This window comes from Haemaphysalis longicornis, unplaced genomic scaffold (genome assembly GCF_048455015.1).
Source record: "Haemaphysalis longicornis isolate Haplotype H1 unplaced genomic scaffold, Haemaphysalis longicornis Haplotype H1 scaffold_9, whole genome shotgun sequence".
NCBI classification, from domain to species: domain Eukaryota; kingdom Metazoa; phylum Arthropoda; class Arachnida; order Ixodida; family Ixodidae; genus Haemaphysalis; species Haemaphysalis longicornis.
In genome coordinates, this window is record NW_027526460.1 from 93,281,847 (window position 1) to 93,301,988 (window position 20,142).

Below are 20,142 nucleotides of genomic sequence, written 5' to 3' on the forward strand. Positions count from 1 at the left end.
GCTTAGGGGAGAAAAAAAAGGCGACAGGAACGTTGTATCTGCTGCCCTACGAATTTTTTTAGACGTAACCTACGTACTCCATTGTGTTCCGGCCGCTAATCAAAAAGCTTCATGAGCACGGGCCGAAAGAATTCCACGCGCAAGTTAAAAAGAAGCTTCACAGAGAAACTTCACAGAAATACAAAATGGGGCAGATACGCAATTAAAAAAACAAAATAAGTTCGTATAAGACACCCAGACGCCAGGCACACACTTCTTAAACGTCTCACAGCGAACAATTTGCGTGAGATGTAGTGTATGGTTTTTCATCCCTCACGTTTAAATGAATGCTGAGTGCCCTATGCAGGCTGAGGCTTACAGTTCGCCGTATTTTAATGACACCATGCAACCAGTCCTCTTTCTTTCAGTTGAACTCATGTGTGCTTCAACGCATTTTTCTTTTATCTCGTCTTGGCTTTTTTATACATTGGTTCATATCACCCATATGTTTTACAGTATTAGTGCCTCATTAAATCCGCCCTTACACTGCAAATTTTTAATCACGGGCCTTGTACCTACACAGAAACCTTTCTAGCATTACATCCGTCGCATCGTTTGTCAGATATGTTTCTAATAGGTTTACCTAATGGCACCCACACCCGTATACGCACGCACTATGCGGAAGGCTACTTTTAACTGCGTAACCTATCATGTTTTTGAATTTAACAACTGAAAATGGATCCTTATTTTGTTTCTTTTTCCTTGTGTGTTTACAGAAAGTGTGACTATTTAGTCCTTGTAAAACACCGCCGCAAACCAAGGAGTGACTGCATTGCCTCATTCCCTGATACACCTCTGCAGAAGCATGAACAAGTAGATATGGTATGTAAGCGTTCTTATTAAATTTAATGTGTTGGTAGCTGTCTAATTTGAGCACTCAGCCGTGCAAATCTGTACTGTTTTGAAAGATGGCGGGAACTTTAAACAATTTTTTCGCTATGTGGACACTGATATAAAGATAAATTTACGCGATGTTTACACTCCTATTTTGGCGTGTCCTGATTTTCTGTTCGACAATCTCCTGTACATTGTTATCTAGCTGTGGTGGCTTTACCTACCGTACATTTTGCATGAACGGGCAGTGGAGGCGATATTCTGAACTTCACTAAGCTTTTCCGCAATTTTTTGACGTGTGTAATGACGAATCAAAATGCTCGCGGTGCTGTTTCTTGCGTCAAAAATAATATTGGCAAGTTGTTCAAAACCTTTAATGAGGTTCCAATATTGCACATACAGGAATTTTGCGAAGCCTGCAGAAATAACTTAAAGTGGCAGGCTATGAGCAAACAGCATTCGCGATTGACGCCCTACTTGAACTCTCTCAAACATACATCTGTCATGTTCATGTTGTAAACAACAAGTAGAGTTGCAGCTCAGAATGTGCGAGAACTACTATTCGAAAAAATTTCGAAAAGCATTTCTTGCCCTTCTACAAAAACCCATTGCTCGCCAGGAGTCTGTTTATTTTTATCGTTCGCACTTGCGTGAGAACCAGTGTCTGTTCCGTCGTTAAAAAGCAAGTGAAAGTTTAACCTCAGTAGCATGCACGGCAGCTCTACTGACATGACCTTTATCGTAACTGCAGTCCCTGAAAAGAGTGCAGGTAATTTAGACGATGAAACACTGGCGTGGAAGCTATAACTCTGGCTCTGCTGACTTCTTTCAGAGAAACCTTGAGCGGCGCTCACGCTACGAGACTACCGTTTGCCTGTCATTCACTCTAGCTGTGTTCGAGTTCCACGGCATCAAAACGATATCTCCCACACAGAAAGGCTGTGAAGAAGAGCGCTGGGTCCGCTACGACCAAGTGAGTGCCAAGAAACATCTGACTTCGCATACAACCTCACCTGTGCACCTGTATTCTTCAAACGTTGCTTCAAAATTTAAAACGTTGCAAAATTTAAATTCCCTGAAAAAAAGGACTGCATTGAAGCAATTAATTAGTGGGTTTAAGGTAGGTTCGCCTTTTGACATAAGGCCGAGAAAGATGTTTTGAGTCTGTGTTCAGCCCTCGTTCTTATCCTGCTGCACAGCGTACTCATTATCCAGCTGCGTATCTTGACTACACAATGTTCTAATGGTTAACGAAAAAGAATCATTGACATCACATTTGGAAAACATGAATGACTACCCGAACAAAAATCTGTTCGCACGGAAACAAAGATGGAATTGTTAATTCTGCTTTGCAAGAAACCAGCGAGTTGAAGGAACGAAAACAATGCAACATTGCAGATGTTAGTAGCAGATAAAAAACACTGAAAACCCAACTTTTATTGGCTTAATGCAGGTGTGCGACTCAGATCGAGTGAATACAGCGTCTGTTTACGAGATGCGGTCTAAAGAAAATGGAACTGAACTGCTCACCTATGAAGGAGAACGAGCCATAAAGTCAAAGGTAAGTATGTCGGTCATGTGTCGTTATCACTAAAACCTCTATTAAACCGGCATTTTTAGTAGCAGTTTATTGTTTTTCATAACAACAATCACATTTTGTGGTGATATTCGCAGAAAATATTAATATTGATTCAATTAACCAAATAGTCCCCCAAAATCACTACTACCACAGAAAGCATGCTGCGGTCATTTCAGAAAATATACTATATGTTAGTGCAACTTAGATAAACGGCGAGGGGGCTGATAACACCGCCTTGTCTACCACTTCGCTGTTCACAATAATAAATTTTTTTACTAACAACGAAAACCCAGTTAGAGACTTTAAAGATAACATTCCTTTTTTGCTCGATTAGTGCACCATTTGATTTTTGGCGGTACAAGAAACCAAAATTACCCTTACGCGTATGTACGCGCCACGGCAACCCGAAACTGGTTTCTTAAATACATTCTGAACTTTTTTTGCTACTGATTCAGACCCTATGCAGTACGCTGTATTCCTTACACATAAGGTATTGCTTGATGCACTGATACCTGAAACGTCAGTTCACTACACGCGCTGATGCCTAAATGATGGCTCGTGCGGATATGGTGATAGGCAGTAGGCAGCCATTGCTTGAATACGGGAAAAGGAGGAACGTGGGAGAATGCAATTAGCAATTTTATCTTCACTCTTAAGCACAGTTCCTGAAGCTGCGTTAAAGTATTCTGAGTGCAGGAGTACACAAGCTTGGTTTCGATCAATTTTTACGGAATCTAGCTCGCTGACTTGGAAATGTAGGCGCAGATGCATTGATGTTGTCGTGCCGAGAGGGGTTTAGCTGCGGAAGGAGCGCCTTGTGACCATCACAAAAAATTAACTGCAATCTAAAAATGTCCGGCGCAATGGTGTGACGCAAGTCAGCGCATGTGCACGCCTAATTTGCCTAATTTGCGTTGGCGGCACCTGCCACAGTATCTTCATGTTGTAGCACCATTTGGTAAAAAATGCTACTACCAAGTACGACAGTTTACGGAGTACTTTAGTACCGCTACGCGGAGTAATGCGAACTGAATCGACACCTGGATGAATCGGCACCTTACGCACCCTCGTGCTTATTTATAAATTAAGTTTTTTTTTCTTTTCGATTCACTTGCCTCCACCTTACCTCTCAAGGCAACTCACGTTTTGACGTAGTTTTTTTTGTTAACCTCTGCAGAAATTTGCTGCGATGCAGTCGCTGCTTAAGCAGCTTGACAAAGGGGCAGGAAGCCGTTACAAGGCACAGCAGACATTACACATAATACAACACATTACACATAACAAGATTCATAAATACAACTGAAATAATACCCTCTCTCACTTAAAAACAAAATACGTGATAAAGCAGCACTGCGGTTATTAAAATGGGGTCTTAAAACACAATGGTAAGTTTTGGTTTATTCTCACATCGAAAATCCATATACACTACTCATAACCACCAAGAGAAATACGGAAGCAAGAACAAACATCATGTACAGCACACGGTAGCTATTTACAATAATGACTGAACACTCTGCATCTTTTGTAGAGTTGCATGTGCACTTCACGAAAATACAGCCACCCCTTTTCTGTTAGGAATTGTCATTGGGTGAGCGAGCATATAATTCGCGGTCTTCATTTGCATGTGGCAGTAGCGGTGCCCTAGTCTGGGTACTGACTTTATCTTAATTGTCCCACGCGACTATTTCAGCGGCTATGTGCGCCCTTTTTGATGGGCACGCCATGCATACGTGCGCATAAATTTCGGCTCCTGAGCACAACCTGGCAATCCGTAATGAAGGCTCTGAGGGTGGCTCATTTGCCCTCGGGGTGTCTCGTTTTCCTGGATAGAATATCAATCTTATTGAAAAGAATTACCTTTATGTACAAAAGGTCTTAATTCTTTTCTCAGTAATCATCACAAGCTGTTAGGGAAATGGTTGTATACACCAAGTGGACGTAAGACTGCGCCTCGCGAGCAGTGCCCGACATCGGCCAGCGCGACCTTCGAGAACACTATGCCCACCGTTCGTGGCGTGATCTCTCACGTGCCATTCCCCTTCCCAGTTCTGGTGCGTTCGCACCTAAAGTTTGGCGCACAGACACTCAGTTTGCACTACAGACGTCTAGTTCGCGAAACTGTTTGCCGAGGGTTCTAGTGCGTGCAAACGCGGTATACTTTGGAAGAGATGTGGAAGCCCTCTGGGAAAACAAACCGGGCATGGCAATGATGGAGGATTTTCAGCGGATAGTTTGAAAATCCATGTGATGTGCGACAACCGCGTTGCCGGCGAAGAGGGTGGGGCCCCCAGCTCGGCTGTTTCTGCAGCCTTGCAGTGCTAGTGCAAGCCGCACCACTTTTTGTTCACCCTTTTTGGAGCTATTTGGCCAGCAAGACCTGCGCCAGTAAACAATGCACAATTACAACCCTGGGAAAAGGAAAGCCTTCCTTCTTCCTGAGTTCTAAAATGGGCTACAAGTAAGCAATCGGGCGGCTGTGGGGGCTATACAGAAAATACTGGACATTAAGGTGGCTGCACAAAAGGCCCAATGTTTTAAGAAAATGTTTTTAGGAACGGACGCTTGCTCTAGCATAAAATACGAAACAAGAATTTTGAAGACCGTCGTGCTCTTTTTACTTCACAACAAGTACGAGGGCTTTGCGCTTTGACAGTTATGTTGTACACCTTGTTACTTTTATCAAGAAAATACCCACCAAAATACGCAGTGACTCCCTCTAACCTCATTAAATGGAAACACCCGTATTGTTTTTAAGGTCACACGTGAAAATTCCGAAAATGGGTGTCACTTTGCACATTAGTCCTAAAATAGGTTCAATATCTTCAGGAGAACAGCCTAAAATGTGTCTAAAGCATAGATTGCTGCTATTATTTCCAGTGATTTGGCCCTAGCTCGGTTCACACAATTAGAAAAAGTAGATACATGAAGGTGGTGTTTGTTGTGTTCTCGGCACCAAACCAAGAAACTGCGAAATGAACGACGGCTAATGCTGTTAGAACTGTATCAAGTTACGACGGTCAATTGACGGGTTCATATTGTGGTGGTGCCTACAACAACTACAGTCCATAAGTTCACTTTTCGCATTGGTGGGGGATTTAAATTGAATATCCAGAATACGTCACTTTATTTTTATGGTTATAGCAGGACAACAACCCGGTACTAACATCATCTTTTTGGCGCCCACGGCAGGTTTTAAAGGTACACGGCGGCCACCTTCGCACGCTGTGTGCTGCAGCGTTCGATGTCGAGCTGGAAGACGTGGAAGGAAAGTGCCCTGCAATGGGAGAACCCTTCGCAAGGCTCCAGACGCTCAAAAAATTGATCAGTGAAGGCAAGTGACATACTGGCTTCCAAATTTATCTCAGCCGGTATTCATGTTTACTAGCTACTTTCAACTAAAATATGATGTGGTATTTAGTGTTAGAATTTATGCTTCGGAGCTGAACATTCACAATACCTTGAATATCTTACTGTGGCGTTTTTGTGCCATATATGTGTATTGTAAATTCTTGTCGATATGTGCTATTTGATCAGCGAAAATACCTATTCAGAATTCCATTCGTCTGTTCTACCAAATCCGTCATTTGTCAATAGATACCTATTGGAAAAAACAAATGTTGTGATGGAAGCTGCCGTACCCAGAATTTCATTTTTTTTGTCACCGAGTAAAAAAAGTTTACATTTGCGGCATAATATCTGGTGGTCCGAAAAACGTGAAAGAAACTTACACGCTTCTCGCGCAGCTTTCCACTAAAACTGGAATTCAGTCAAGATGCCAGCAATAGTTTCAAACAAGACGCCGGCGATCGCTTCGTATATTTTATGCTTAGTCAAGTTACGTAGTGCAAGCGCAACTGCCCCACCATGCAAACACGTTTCGACCACATTTCAGCTTTTATCATCTCGAGAATTGCTATTGCTTCAGCTCACATCCAACAGAAGAAAGCGCATCCGTAACTTTCTTACATATGCGCTCTTTTTAGGCTGTATGCTAACTTAAATATAATTCAGAGCGCAAAGACTGAAGGAACCGAACGTTTTCTCACCTTTTCTCTCCACACATTCTCCCGACGCGAAGAAATTATGAAAAACGTTTCTCACCAAAATATCGCATATTCATAATTTGCTAAGTTGTAGTATTGTTATTTGCTCCATAATATTAACAAGAGATGATTTATCGGAACAATAAAAAGCCATAATCAGCAAGGTAGCCGGGCTTGAGCCGCATCAGAAAGCCACAAACCCTGCCCGCACTTCAACTTGTGTGCTTTGGAAACTTTCAATGGTATATTTGTACATAATTTTTAAAGACAATTAACTTACACTCGAGGCTACATCCAGTGAATCAAAAAGAAGACCGGAGACCAACACGGCTATATTCGTTTAGAGAACCTTCTGCAGGGTGTGTCCCAGTTGAGCGGTGATCAAAATACACAGTCACCACAAAACATCGGTTAAGAGAATCGGTCGAAAATTATCCAAATTTCTAGTATAACAAATACTTTGCGGCGGATTATCAACCAGAATTATCAATTTATTCACTGGGAATACCAAGGTAGTGTGTCAAGCAGTTGTTTGTGCATGCGGGTCAACCGCAGTAAGTGTAGGGCTACGTAGGGCAAGTGTAGAGAAACCGCAGTAAGTGTTAGGTAAGTGAGGGTCCCATCACAGTCCGTGGACTTTGGAACCGCTGTCTCCAAAACATTATTACTGTACTTTTTGTCGTTAAAATAATAAATTTGATTTGATTTGATTTCAATTAATATTTCATTTGAAGGTGTCAGGCACCAACGTGAAGGAATTTGTGTCCCCGCAGTACACTTTCTAGGCTAGACTTCTGCACAATCTCTGTTTATAAGCCATGTAGCATACTCCTAAAGAAACAAAATGCATCATAAGTTTACGCCTAATAGCGCGATATTGCGGCACTCCATTTATGCTTGCGCCATAGGTTGACAACTTGCTGTCTGGAAACTTATTGCGGAACGTTGGCCCTGGCACCATCGAACATTTTCATTGGTTTTTGCTTACTCAATCACATGTGTTCTTTTGTTGTGGTGACATCAAGGAATGGCTCAAAACTAGTTCGTGACTGCAGCTGCATCCAACGCTAGCAGTACTGACCGCATGTGTGTCATGTTCCTGATCAAGTCCCAGACATTGTTTGTCTAGGACATGCCATTTAAGTTTTCTTTAGAAATAGGAAGTAACTCAATCAGTAATGGCTTCTTCTTTCCTGAGATTCCTATTCATAAAGACGTGCTTTCAGAGCATTTTACGTCAAGAAATCCAACAAATTATTCGACCGTAATCACAAGGGAACGGAACATATCACACTTCGCAAATTGCTTTATTTTATGGCCTCGACACCAGCTAGCTCTTTGTAACATCCTTCATGTTTTTTTTTTCACATGCAGATCAGCCGACTTCAACGTCCGGGTCTACCACTGGTAATGTGTTTACTTGCGATTGCTAAGGACCACAAAAGCAAACGTTTTATTTCCGATCTATTTACTACACTTTCACGCTTTTTCAGGCATGACTACTCCACCGACGCTGCACGTCCGCCAAGCTACCCGTAAGAACGCTGTGGTTCTTAAGGCTCTGTAGATCTGTTTGCTCATTGCCTCTCAATGTTATTTGCAACTGCACATGATATTTCAGTGAACATCATCAGTCGTTTTCTTCGTAGATTTCCTGCCCACGTATTTTCTTATAATGCGCCTCTCTAGTTACGAATGCCATAAGCCGACATCTCTTGACCTATTGGACTGCATGCTACCACGTACTGTAGTTGTTGCTACAGTACAGTCACTACAAGAATTCGTACTACCAACAGCACTTTTATTATTTTGTACTATATAGCACAAAGCACAACGCTCTGTAACTACGTTCTTGTGCGATTTCAGCTTCAATTCACATGCTTACTGTATCTCGCAAATGATATGCAGGACGGTATCGTTGCAAGCCTTTATGCATGCTGGCACTTACTTTAAGTGAATCTCTGAATTGTGCAGACACCGCTCTTTCTTTTATTTAAACGACTCACGGAATATGCTCGGCTTTTAGATATGAATCTCTACTTAAGTCTGCCAGCAGCCGTACTGTATATTTGGGTGCATTTCAGTGAGCTTATTCAAAGATCTTGGCCCACAAATGTCTCACAAGAATGTTTATAATTTTCGGTTGAAATGTTGGCTGAAATGGTTACTAAGGACTAGAGGTGAGTAAAGATTGGCTTCGTCGCGTTTGTATGCGTTCTGCTCAAGCGTTCACCTTGGAGAGTGATGCGCCTCTAAAAACTACATTTTTCTGGTTTCTTGTGAGGGGACCTTGAAACTTTTTTTTTATGCTCAGAGTTATCATATTAAAATAATGTATACTTCGGCTCAGCCATTGCCGCAGTGATATCTGGTGTGGATGAAGGGTGGCTAAGCATTGACTAGACATCCAAGGTATTGTTTTGTAACATATTGACTTTCGGCCTTTCAGGCACTGTCCTTTGCCATACTGAGACAGTTGCCCCGGTGAAGCACTTGAGTAGAAAGCAGTGCGACTACATTATCTACAGCCGTGCAACCTATAACGAGAAGTCCCATGAGTTCATGCCCAAAAACGGTAAGTGAATTTCCATGCACTGATTGATTCGCGCTTAGAATCTTAACTCTGCCTTGCTGAGGGGAAAAATGAACATGGGCCTGACACATTTTCCAAACATCTCTTGAAACGGCAATGGGCAATAGGAACCTTAAGAGTTTAATTCCTTGTCTGCTTAAACTACTCCCTAACCCCCCGGTTCATTCTGACATCTATCAGTATTCTAAATAATCTTGACTTTCATTCCGTATACCTCACTAACGAAGGCTTTTTGTGTCTGATGACCTGCGTTCATTGCAGATCGTTGGAACCCCAACCGCTCATTAGCCTGAGTGATCAATGGGCGGTTTTCTTCTCCTTCCCATTTGCCTCGGGTCTGTTGGTTCTGTAAAAAATTGCCAACCCGCCCAACAAGTTCTTTTTTACCCCTTCTAGTGCCTTTCTGCTCACATTCGACGCCCACTTTGTCAGAACCACAACCAGCATTTTTGCGCTGGATGCACCAGCTCTTTCTTGTTACACGACCGACGCTGTGGTTTCGTGCCCTCGTAGTGACACCACGTAATTTGGATTTTTTTTATTGTGGGAGGCTCGGAATTCAATGCATTGAAAATCAGTTCAACATAACTATCTTCAACCTTGTTTAACCTGGGAACTGTGTGCGGATATGAATTATCTGATGAGGGGGGGGGGCGCCACTAAAAAACATGGAGACAACGGCATTGAACTGCATGTAGCCTAAAGACTGGGGGTACTCGTGCTCGTAGATAAGCTTTCCCGATGGTGGTGAGAGAAAGTAGGTCGGCACAGAAGCGGAAAATTGGGTATCGCTCTGCTCAAGTTAGCTACCAAAAGCCAGGGAAGAACTTCTTTAATTTTGTTCGCTCCTTCGCATACAAGTGCTTAGTTTGAGCGTCGCTTCTCCCACCAAATAATTGGATATCGAAGTTCGCACACGGTCATGCGTGGAGTAATGCAGTCGCTGTATTATTTTGCCCCTGTCAGACTATCGAAAAAGCAAGCGGAAAAACACAAGAAGCTTGTTCCAACGTGTATGTAAACAACTTCTGGAAACGGTCACGAGGAACACGGAAAGCGCAGCGCGTGAATTGGCGAAGAAAGCAGGGTCTTATAACAGCGTCACGGTTCGTTCATGGGTTGTCTTAAACCTTTAGAAACTAGGTACCAAACGCGGCGTTGTGGCGGTGTCTCCCCATGGAAACAGGCTTATGCCATGCGCCAAAGGTCAGCACTGACAGGTCACCGCATTTTACCACAAAAGTGTTTTATTCCGGGGTACACAAACATTTGAATGACGTCATATCCGTCATGGAAGTGGCGCAGTACAACGAAGCAAGCGGCCTGTAAAGGGTGCACCCCTGCACATAGGGTCTTCCTGCGGGGAAGCAACCTTTAGAACCAAAAAGTACGTTATATTGACGGTTGTTAGTTTTCTGCTTTTATGTTTGACAAGAAAGTGTTTTGCCCCTGGATACACCAAGATTTCACTGACGTCATATCCGTGACAGAAATGACGCCAGTACACCTTTGCCGAAGTAACCCGCGAGCAGGACGTCACTCATCAAGCGCACTCATAAGACAGTCGCCGACCCCCAAATCATGCTCAGATGCAGATTTCGCTGCACATTTCACTTTCGTGTTTTACCGATTCTTATGACAGAGGAATCAACCACAATTTTTTGACAATATTTCGCACCCAGCTAGCTTTCGCAAGCAAGAACGTGGTCTACCACCTACCGCATCCTGATAACGTTCTGGAACGTTAACAAAGAGATCCTGACAATTCGTTCCAACAACTGAAGACGAGACCCACCGCTTTCTTTAAATAAACCCCCACCTGCCGCCTCTAATACACAAGCGTTGCAGAAATTCCGAACCTAGCAGTCGTGTTATAACGGCAGGGGGGCTGGTGGGACACCAATCAGGCCATTGCTATCAACGAAGCTGGAGATTTCTTAGTGCCCTTTTAAAAGTGGAGGCATTTGTGATTCCAGAGCCTCCTCTACCCACGAGAAGACAAAAAAAATTTAGTGACTGCCAGAAGGCAACGGGTTGAAGTAGACATAGAGTCGTTGTTTTACTTTTAAAATAACGTTAATCTCAAGATTCGCTGAGAGATCTCAATAGTCCTCCTTCCCGCATCAGATGAGTGAGGGTATGTGAACAAGTTGGCCTATCACTCGCGAATTCACTTTGTAATATCCATCGCCTCCTGTATGTTTGTAATGTCAAATGTATCGCCGCTGTTACAATGGCGGTGACGGTACGCCTGTTTCCGCCATACGCCATAAGATTGGGCTGCAAGAGTAACTGCGCCACAACGCTAAACGACCGTCCGGAATACCAGCTGCTGGTGCGCGGTCGCGAAAGCAACGAATGCTCGAGAACACCAAAATAGCAAAGCTCTGGTCAGCGATAGACAACTAGGAACCGCGGTGAAGCACCTTATACCTGCGCTGCCTCTTTCCACCACGCGTCGTTCCAAGAGTAACCGCTCACGTGACTAAATCAGTGGGAAGGATAACGATTGGGAGAGAGCGACAGGAAAAGCAGAAAAGATTTTGGTTGGCACTCGCGAATGATGGGTTAGGCAATATTGTAGCCGATACTACGCTCTTTTGACGATCAACTTCAATCCCACAAAATACGACCCAAGAATATTTAGGGCTCATTCCACGCCTTCTGTGCATCTTTGCAACCGCGCTGTCAAGAGCAACGCCTGACGCCCAAGCGCCGCTTTCTGGACACGTCATTGGTCACAGGCCTCACAAGTGCAACTACGCCACGATTGAAATGGACGCTAAAGGGATATTTTTTAAGTGGAAACAACTCAATTATAACCCGCCACAAATCAACATGGCGTTTGACTCGCGGAAAGCCGCTCGTTCCCTGTGTTCAGGCAACGCCTAATGTAAAATGTGTTAAGGCAACTTCCACTGAAATAAATCTCACCTTCCCGCCTCGATGGAGGGAGGGTGTGTGAACAAGTTGGCCTATCACTCGCGAATTCGCTTTGTTAAAACCATCGCCTCCTGTAATTTTGCAATGCCAAAAGCATCGCCCACTTCAAAGTGGTAGTGACAGGGACGCCTGTTTCGGCCAAACTCCATAAGGTGGAGGCGCAGAGTAACCGCGCCACCACGAAAAACCGACCGTCAATTTTTCTCTCGAACAGGCTGATTTACAAAAAGGCCCACTTAAAACAAGCCCTATTAGGTTTACGGTATTTTTAAAATGCGTTAGGGAGCTAAAATTGTGAGAAATGTTTGTACATGGAAACTACTGGCCCTATTTATACCTCTAAGATAATACGAAACCACCAGTTTTAATCCCTCTGGTCACAACGTTACTATAAAAGGGTTGCATCCCGCCCCCCCCCCTTCCGGCTGAGATGAATGTGTTAAACAAGGAGTTATATTTCAAGTACTGTTGGAAGGCACTTATGGCTCATTTACATTTAAGCAATTTTCTCCTTATTTCCTGCAGATGCCGAATTCAAAAAGTTAATCGACATGAATACCGACTCGTCGCCTTCTTTAGTTGTCGAAGTGGACTCTAAGTGCATTGAAACTCTGCTTGATACCGATGTCGATGAGTTTATCAAGAACCTCGATGAGTGGATCGACGTAAACAGATTGAAAGGAATCGCAATATTTACTGGCCTTCGACAGGTTGATCCGAAAAATGTAATAAATAATGCCAAGGTGAGTGTTTTTCTTTCTGGTGGCAGCGTACATAGGTCATTTCGTGCTACACCATTAAGGCCGAACCTTGCACGAAGCGACACGGACACAAGAGATTTCCTTGTTCTCACAGCTTGGAATATTGCAACGTGCGAACAGACAAGTTGTACGCCATAAATTAGTGGAGTTCACTGCTCTCTACTACAGCAGTCTCTTACGTGTCCTTGAATGGCTGATATTCTCGGTGTATTTTTCTCTCGTAAAAGATGCTTGCCGACCTGTTTAACTATCCTTAGTTGTTTATGCTGAAACAACTTGCACTTAACAGTGTTTAATGCGTTGATTTGCTGATTTGGCTTCACTCGCACGAACTAACTAAATGGGCAGAACCAGACGCAGACCAGCGCGAGTTCCAGAACTTTACACACAGGACATACCCCTTCTTCAAGCCCATTTTTATTCACACGAACCCGTGTTCGCATATTCGGCGCACGTTAAAGATCCCCAGGAAATCAAAAGCAATCCCAAGCCCTCCACTACGGCGCGCCACATCGCCTGCGTAGCGCCGGCTCTTTAAACCTCATAATCAATAAAATAATCAATCTTTGCGTATAATATCGTTTTTTCTACTTTTTATCTCGTACTGAGTTTTTACGGACTCATCACGCGTAATTGTTTTGCAGTTTGTAGTATTGTCATGAGCATCTGCCATCGTCATCACCACTTTTATTTCGCGGGCCTTCTACACCCACGAATCACCCAATTTTATCACATTCCTCCCAGAATTTTAACCACAAAACCTTCCACAACGTTTTACCTGCAATCATCAAGATGGTGCTCTTTGGCCTTTCCTGCCGTTTCGCGGCATAACAAAGCATACACATACTTAGCTGCTACCGACGCATTTACTCCACTAAAAGCGTACCCAAAGCCATGCTAGACTGGCACCACTGATGACATAGAAACAAATTATTATACATTGTCAGAAACATTTCTCCAGGAGCCACAAGGGGCGAGTTTACCCTTTTGCGCAATGAATACAGGGTCCAAAGTACATTAGCCAGACAAATTGCCATAATATGCGTTATTCACCACAGAACTGCTTAGTAAAGGGCCACTAAAGCTGTTTTCCAATTCGATTTAAACCTATCCAGCTCTATGAAAACCCACCAACTCCACCTTGCGTTTTGCGTCTTCTGATGACAGTTCAACCTGCGGCTGCATTTTGCGGGCGCCAGAACTGAGCAGCTCAACAAGGAATCTGTGCGTGTACTCTGAAACCTCACACAGCGGTACATGGCCACTGAGCAGTGCATACCCTTAGAGGTATTTCGGAAAAAAACTTTAGCGAATGGCTAATGAACTTAATTTTAGTTAAGAAGTTTTATGGTTCATAAATCTATAGGCCAACAGAAAATCCAGTAGCCACTAGGCTAGTCGACCACAAGAAATGTCTGCGCATTCCGAAACATCGCGCACATATTACGTGCCTGTGTGTCCAGTACCAGTTTGATCCGGTGCATTGGATAACGCTTTTTAAGCTGACAGTCATGCCGAGTTTGAAGTTATAACCTAATGACACAAATCAACATAATCACCCTTATTTGTGCACTTAGACCAAAGCTGCATTACACTATTTCTTGAATTATTAAAATAAACTTGGACAAACTTCCTCCGTCCGAACCCTGCCTTGCCTCCCACTGCGGCATTCGGGAAGTAAGCCCCCTATTTTGGAAAAAATATATATATATGCATATATATATATATATATATATACATATATTTGTGTGAAGCCATTTATCACTTGTTAGCAAAAAGCATGATTGTTTTACGATGTCATTTTTATACTTTGCATGGTTTACACAGTCTGAAATGTCTAACCTTTGAAATCTTAGCATTCTATGCCTTCTGGCTTTTCTGTAAGCTGTAACCGATTGAAGTACGAGATCCCTAGCAAGGGTTGCGGGTAGCCCCGACACATACCAGACACCGACACCTCCTCACAGGATCACGAAAACCCCTGCGGAGAACATCCTCCGTAATCCCCGTACTAATATAATGCAAAGCTCTCAACACAACGCGGCCTAAACTCTTCGTGGTACTCTACAGACAACACATTCCACCGCACCCATCAAACGTTATAGCCGAAGACCATCGGTTTGGTATTAAGCGTGTCTTTAAGTATCTATCCGAGATAAAAATCTGTACGGCTTTTTCTCATCATACATGATCACATCCTGGTCCTATACACTAGACATGTTCGTTGTTCTCATTTCGCATTTATTCCTATTGACCGATTTTAGCACTTGCCTTTGTATTATTTATTTTTTTCAGCAGTATTTTCCCTAGGCTGTCCTTGCGCAATTAAAATAAGTTATCATCATCACCGCCAGACAAGAATTGTAAAATTGTTTCTCCAGCGAACAGACAGCTTCCCCTTTCATAGCAGTCATGCCCCTCCTCCAAGTTATATATTTCAGTGCACATTTATGAAAACACCAAGAATGTAGTCGTTTACTTTTGCAGCTAATGCTTCTTCCGGCTAGACGCAACTATGCGAGGAAGTATTTGCTAATCTAGAGCACGTATATCCACAAAAAACGTTTCTAGTAGCTTTTGTAGGGATGACAAACTCCCAACTCTCAGAACCTACTTCCTGCACTAAGAGAATCGGCCCCCCCTCTCCGTGCACGAATCTGAATGCTCGAAAGGTGTCGTATTCCACTTGCATAGCAACGGTGTTATTGTTAGAGAGAGCAGGCACAGTTCATGACGTCATACTGTCATTTCATTCTGTATGCCGGGAGATTGTTGTGGCAGTAAACCCCTTGTCGCTTGCCCAAGTTGCCGTAAAACTTTATTCTTTAGCGCATACAAGAGGTACATAAGTTTCGGAGGTCCAGTTGTTGCACGTGAGTCCTTGTACGTGACGTCACTTACCCTTCTCCATGCAGGACATATACGCGCACTTTCAGAATGCTGACAATGAACTTAAACTCATCGTCAGCGTCGACCGCATTAACCCATTTGACAAGCGCCTGGCTCACGAGTTTACAGGGTGAGATTTTACAGGGAGACAACGAGCGGGAGGGCATGATCCAGCATTTCGTTAAACAATAAAACCACTTCTGTTGCAGATTCTGCGACTTCCTTATCCTGAGGGTACATCCAATGAGGCGTCCCGAGCACTGCGCTGTCGATTTCCCTTCCCGCGCATACGACGAGGCGGACTTCATGCTTGCTGTGAGTTTTCTCTTTTCCCATGGGCCAGTTGTCCTATTTGCCAAGTTGAGTCCCCTGAGGATGCATTCAAGCCGTACGCAGTGTTGACAGAACTGTGAAATAGCAATAGGTCTTTCAATAGGGTGCTTAAAGCCACAGGAACAAAATGATCCTCAGTCCCCTTTTTATTTATTTATTTATTTATTTATTTATTTATTTATTTATTTATTTATTTATTTATTTATTTATTTATTTATTTATTTATTTATTTATTTATTTATTTATTTGTTTGTTTGTTTATTTATTTATTTATTTATTTATTTATTTATTTATTTATTTATTCATTGCAAGTGCTCACCAAACGCGGTGGGCATTCTAGGTTAATGCACTGTGTATATGAGGAATATAAGGCGGACAAATCGATGACAACCATGGAATGGTAGTATATCGAACATGGTTAAATTTAACTGTGCAAAGATGCAAAGATTACAAAAGCGGAGAGTGCGCAAGGAAGGTCGGAAACAAAAATTAAGTTTTTTGAACAACGGGGCCTCGGAGGTCGAGTGCGTAGTATGCATCCGGCCGTTAACATAGACAAGATAAAACGTGTACGTGCAATCATTCCATAGCAGGTGTACTAGAAATGCTATCTCTCAAAGAGTGCCCTGATGAAACCGCGTTATCACAAAGCCTTCCGACTGCATGTGAAAAAAGGCTGTTAAGCGCATGTTGCCACGCACTTGTGTATTCTATACCACCACGCACAACTACAGAAGGCAATCGCCGTAGCGGATGGGTGTTTGTCGCCTCGCAATCATAGGCCATGTGAAATATTTATCAAACTCGCAGTCACAGCGGTTCACTTGATATGCATACTGCCTTTTAGCTGCCATGATATAACCCCGCGTACCAGGTCAACTGTTTCTACAAACTGAAAGTGATCGTCGGGATAATGCTGATAGAACTGTTTTCGCACTTATAAGCAAATTTAGCTGTGGGCTATCACGGTAAATTCTTCAGGCATGGATTCCTCAACGAAGCAGATTTTGGCCAATGTTCTTGTTTCGATCTCTTTTCAGAATCACTGTGTTTATCTTTTTGTCGTTGTGTGCGTTGCAGAGACAACTAATGTGGGAAGCAAGAGGCCAGACAACAACTTGCTTCTCCATCAACTTAGCTGTGAGGGCCTTCGAAGTGGTCAAGAGGAGGGAGAGGGAAGTCTGCAAAAAGGAGACGACGATGAAATACGCAGAGGTAAGATCGTCCTCTCTGCTTAACTTGTAATGTTTTAGCCCTACTTTTGTACAGTAAAATTGATGTGTCTCGGACTTTCGTGATTCCGTGATTGTGCGATTGCGTGACTGCGCGATTTTGCGGAAAAACCGCTGTTAGTGCTATCAACGCCTAATGCTATCAAAGCCGCAGTGCTATTAAAAACCTATTAAATACAGCCGCTGCTGTGAGTAGTAAATAAAAATAAACAATAAGGTTCATATTATATTTCAACCCGGGTCTTAAGAGTACGAGTCAAGTGCGCCATCACAGCGCTACCCCCGCACGTAGCCTGGCGCGGGCGCCTCCGACGTCATATCGAGTTACGTGTGAACATGATGTCACGTGAGTAGAACTTGTACGCGCCAGCCACAGAGAACTGTGCTTCTATGTTGGCCTAGCGTGCGACGCCAGGGTCATAACGCGGGAGTTTCCGTGACCGCTCGTGAGGCGAGCAGGTTACCCCCTGCTACAGAAAACACTCGCTCTGGGAAAATGTGCGTAATGTAATGCAACGGGTCCAAAACGGAAGCCATAGCCCTTTTTTAGTACGCTTGCGCTGTATGTAAGGTATTCTCAAAATATCTTCAGAGGAAGGATCAAAGAGCGAGATAACTGAGCTCTTTAATCTGTATGTAAGGTGTTCTCAAAACATCTTCAGAGAAACGATCAAAGAGCGAGATAACGCAACTCTTTTGTACGAGGAGAGAAAAATTATATGCTATGAGTTAGTAGCAAAACCGCTTATCTCTGTTTAACAAACGACTGGAGATATTACGTAATCTCGCTCCTAGTGAACGAGTGTTTAATGATCTGGGTGATCTCGCTCTTCAATCCTTCCTCTGATGAGATCATGAGAACAAATTACATACTGCGCAAGCGGAGTAAACAAGGGCTCTTCCGTGTATATCAGTCAAGGACTCTGCTAGGGCTACCGGATGTTGTACTCGTCGGGTGCTGTGTCAATTATCATGACGAGGGTAGCCTTTGGGCGGCTTGCGGGTCTCTGAAAACTGGGTGCAGAGTGCGTCAACTCTCCGCTAGCATTCAAGCGGCGCAAAAAAAAAAGGAGAGCATCCACTGTAATCGCGATATTATGTTTTCTAGCGGATGGTTTTGTCTTCCGCTGCCATATGAAAGTAGTCTGGGTATCTAAGCATCAGCGAAACCCTGATGGCTAGACTACACTTTTCTTCATTGAGATGAATTATTTCAAGTTCGCGTTGGGAATGGCATGCGATTTTCGTCATTACTGAACCAAATTTGCATTTTGTCTTCATGGTCTCTCAAGCAGATGGTATCGCAGTTCTGTCACTGGCAAAACCCTGTTTTAGTGAAAACTCTACTAAACTACTTAATAAAGCAATGTCAATGTCAGCGTCATTGCATATAGTCCGTCTTACGGAGGACGACGATAATTCACTTAGGGACGACGTTGACACTTCTTTGAACCAATCTGTTTTCCTAATCCCATGGCCATTGATGTTTAAAGTGTACGACTTAAACTCAAACATTGTTACGTCACTTTTTAAGTGGAATTTATTGATTTAAACAAGCTCACATTGTGTTTGAAGTGTGTACGCTTTCCTAGAGGGATAACTAAGAATTTTATGAAAGGGGTAGGGGAGGGGGGGGGGAGAGATAATTTTTAAATTTTGAGGCGCCACTCTGGCCAACCATATTAGCAAGACATCCAACCCCTTGATGCAATTTTAGGTGCCACTAGTTTTGTGCGACTATTCAAATCGCCGAAATGAAAGGTATAAACATAAAGACAAGCTTTTCCTATCATATAACTACAGCACATACAAGAGCACAAGTTGGGCGAAACTTACAAAAAGATTGACGTTCATCTCACCAAAGTCATGAATACTTTGAATTACTGTTTTTGAATTACTGTTTATTTTTGAATTACTGTTTATGGCCTCCAACTGATTTATTTCAACACCTTGCCAACTCCACCGGTTGCGTCATAATAGCACTGTGAGGGCCATCTTAAGAGCGGTTCTAAGGCTGCCTGAAAACTACCTCACAGCAAACCTTAAAGAGAAAATAAAGGGTTCGTACAGCGCCTCTCGAGCTCATGCGCAAAATGAGCCCATCATTTCCTAGCAATACGACGGGTGAGAATGAGGCCGCTGAAGCCTACGTGGGAACATAACCTGCGCTGGCTTTCTCAACGAAACAAGTGCACACTAAATAACCATCGATAACGTCCACGTGCAAGGAACAAATACAGCTATAAAATATTTTCTCACGCACTCCGCAAATAGTATAAATAGTGTTAACGAAAACTGTTCCTCTGTTTTAGCAACATTGTGAAACTTGTTTATTTACGACGACATTTTCATTATTTAGAAATAACGCCACTGTACGTAATGAAGCCTAATGAAGTTGCTTCCTTTTTCCTTTATTTCACATAGGCCTGCAACGCTGATATCCCACACCCATTGAAGAACAATACCCTAACGGAAATTAGGTACATGCCAGGGGAGAAAGTTGTGGTTTCTTTCGAAGGAGAGACGTCCATAAATCACACCGTGAGTACTTTTTCTTGTTACTTGAATTAAATACTCGCGCGCTGCCTTAAGTGCGTTTGCATAAGCAATGAATTTCATTGAAAATTATCTGCAATACATACGAATGAACCGTTGTTAGTGATTGGCTGGAAACAGTGGCTGCCTATTTCTTTTCATGGGTGCTGGTTTTAGGCGGCGAGAAGCAAGAAGTTTGGCTTAAAATGCAGGTTGCATAATTTAAAGCAATCGGTGCAAGTGGTTTTGTGGCGAAAACCCGCAGTTTCCTACTCTCCAAAACAAGTCTCTCTTGTTGTCCGTTACACAAATAGGCAGACGCTGTAAACAGCCAGAAAACGATTTGAGTTTGTATAGCTTT

General features: G+C 43.1%; 1 protein-coding gene across 1 annotated transcript in view; it reads left to right on the top strand.

Annotated features, from left to right (window-relative positions):
- Positions 1–20,142, top strand: part of LOC144153310 (uncharacterized) — a 212,228-nt gene that overhangs the window by 120,179 nt on the left and 71,907 nt on the right. The window contains exons 37-48 of the mRNA XM_077684961.1: positions 756–861; positions 1,706–1,846; positions 2,327–2,434; positions 5,642–5,783; positions 7,870–7,902; positions 7,989–8,030; positions 8,945–9,070; positions 12,557–12,774; positions 15,708–15,811; positions 15,891–15,996; positions 17,095–17,229; positions 19,671–19,787. Of these exons, the coding sequence (XP_077541087.1) occupies positions 756–861; positions 1,706–1,846; positions 2,327–2,434; positions 5,642–5,783; positions 7,870–7,902; positions 7,989–8,030; positions 8,945–9,070; positions 12,557–12,774; positions 15,708–15,811; positions 15,891–15,996; positions 17,095–17,229; positions 19,671–19,787 (1,378 nt within the window). The remainder of the gene's footprint in view (positions 1–755; positions 862–1,705; positions 1,847–2,326; positions 2,435–5,641; positions 5,784–7,869; positions 7,903–7,988; positions 8,031–8,944; positions 9,071–12,556; positions 12,775–15,707; positions 15,812–15,890; positions 15,997–17,094; positions 17,230–19,670; positions 19,788–20,142) is intronic.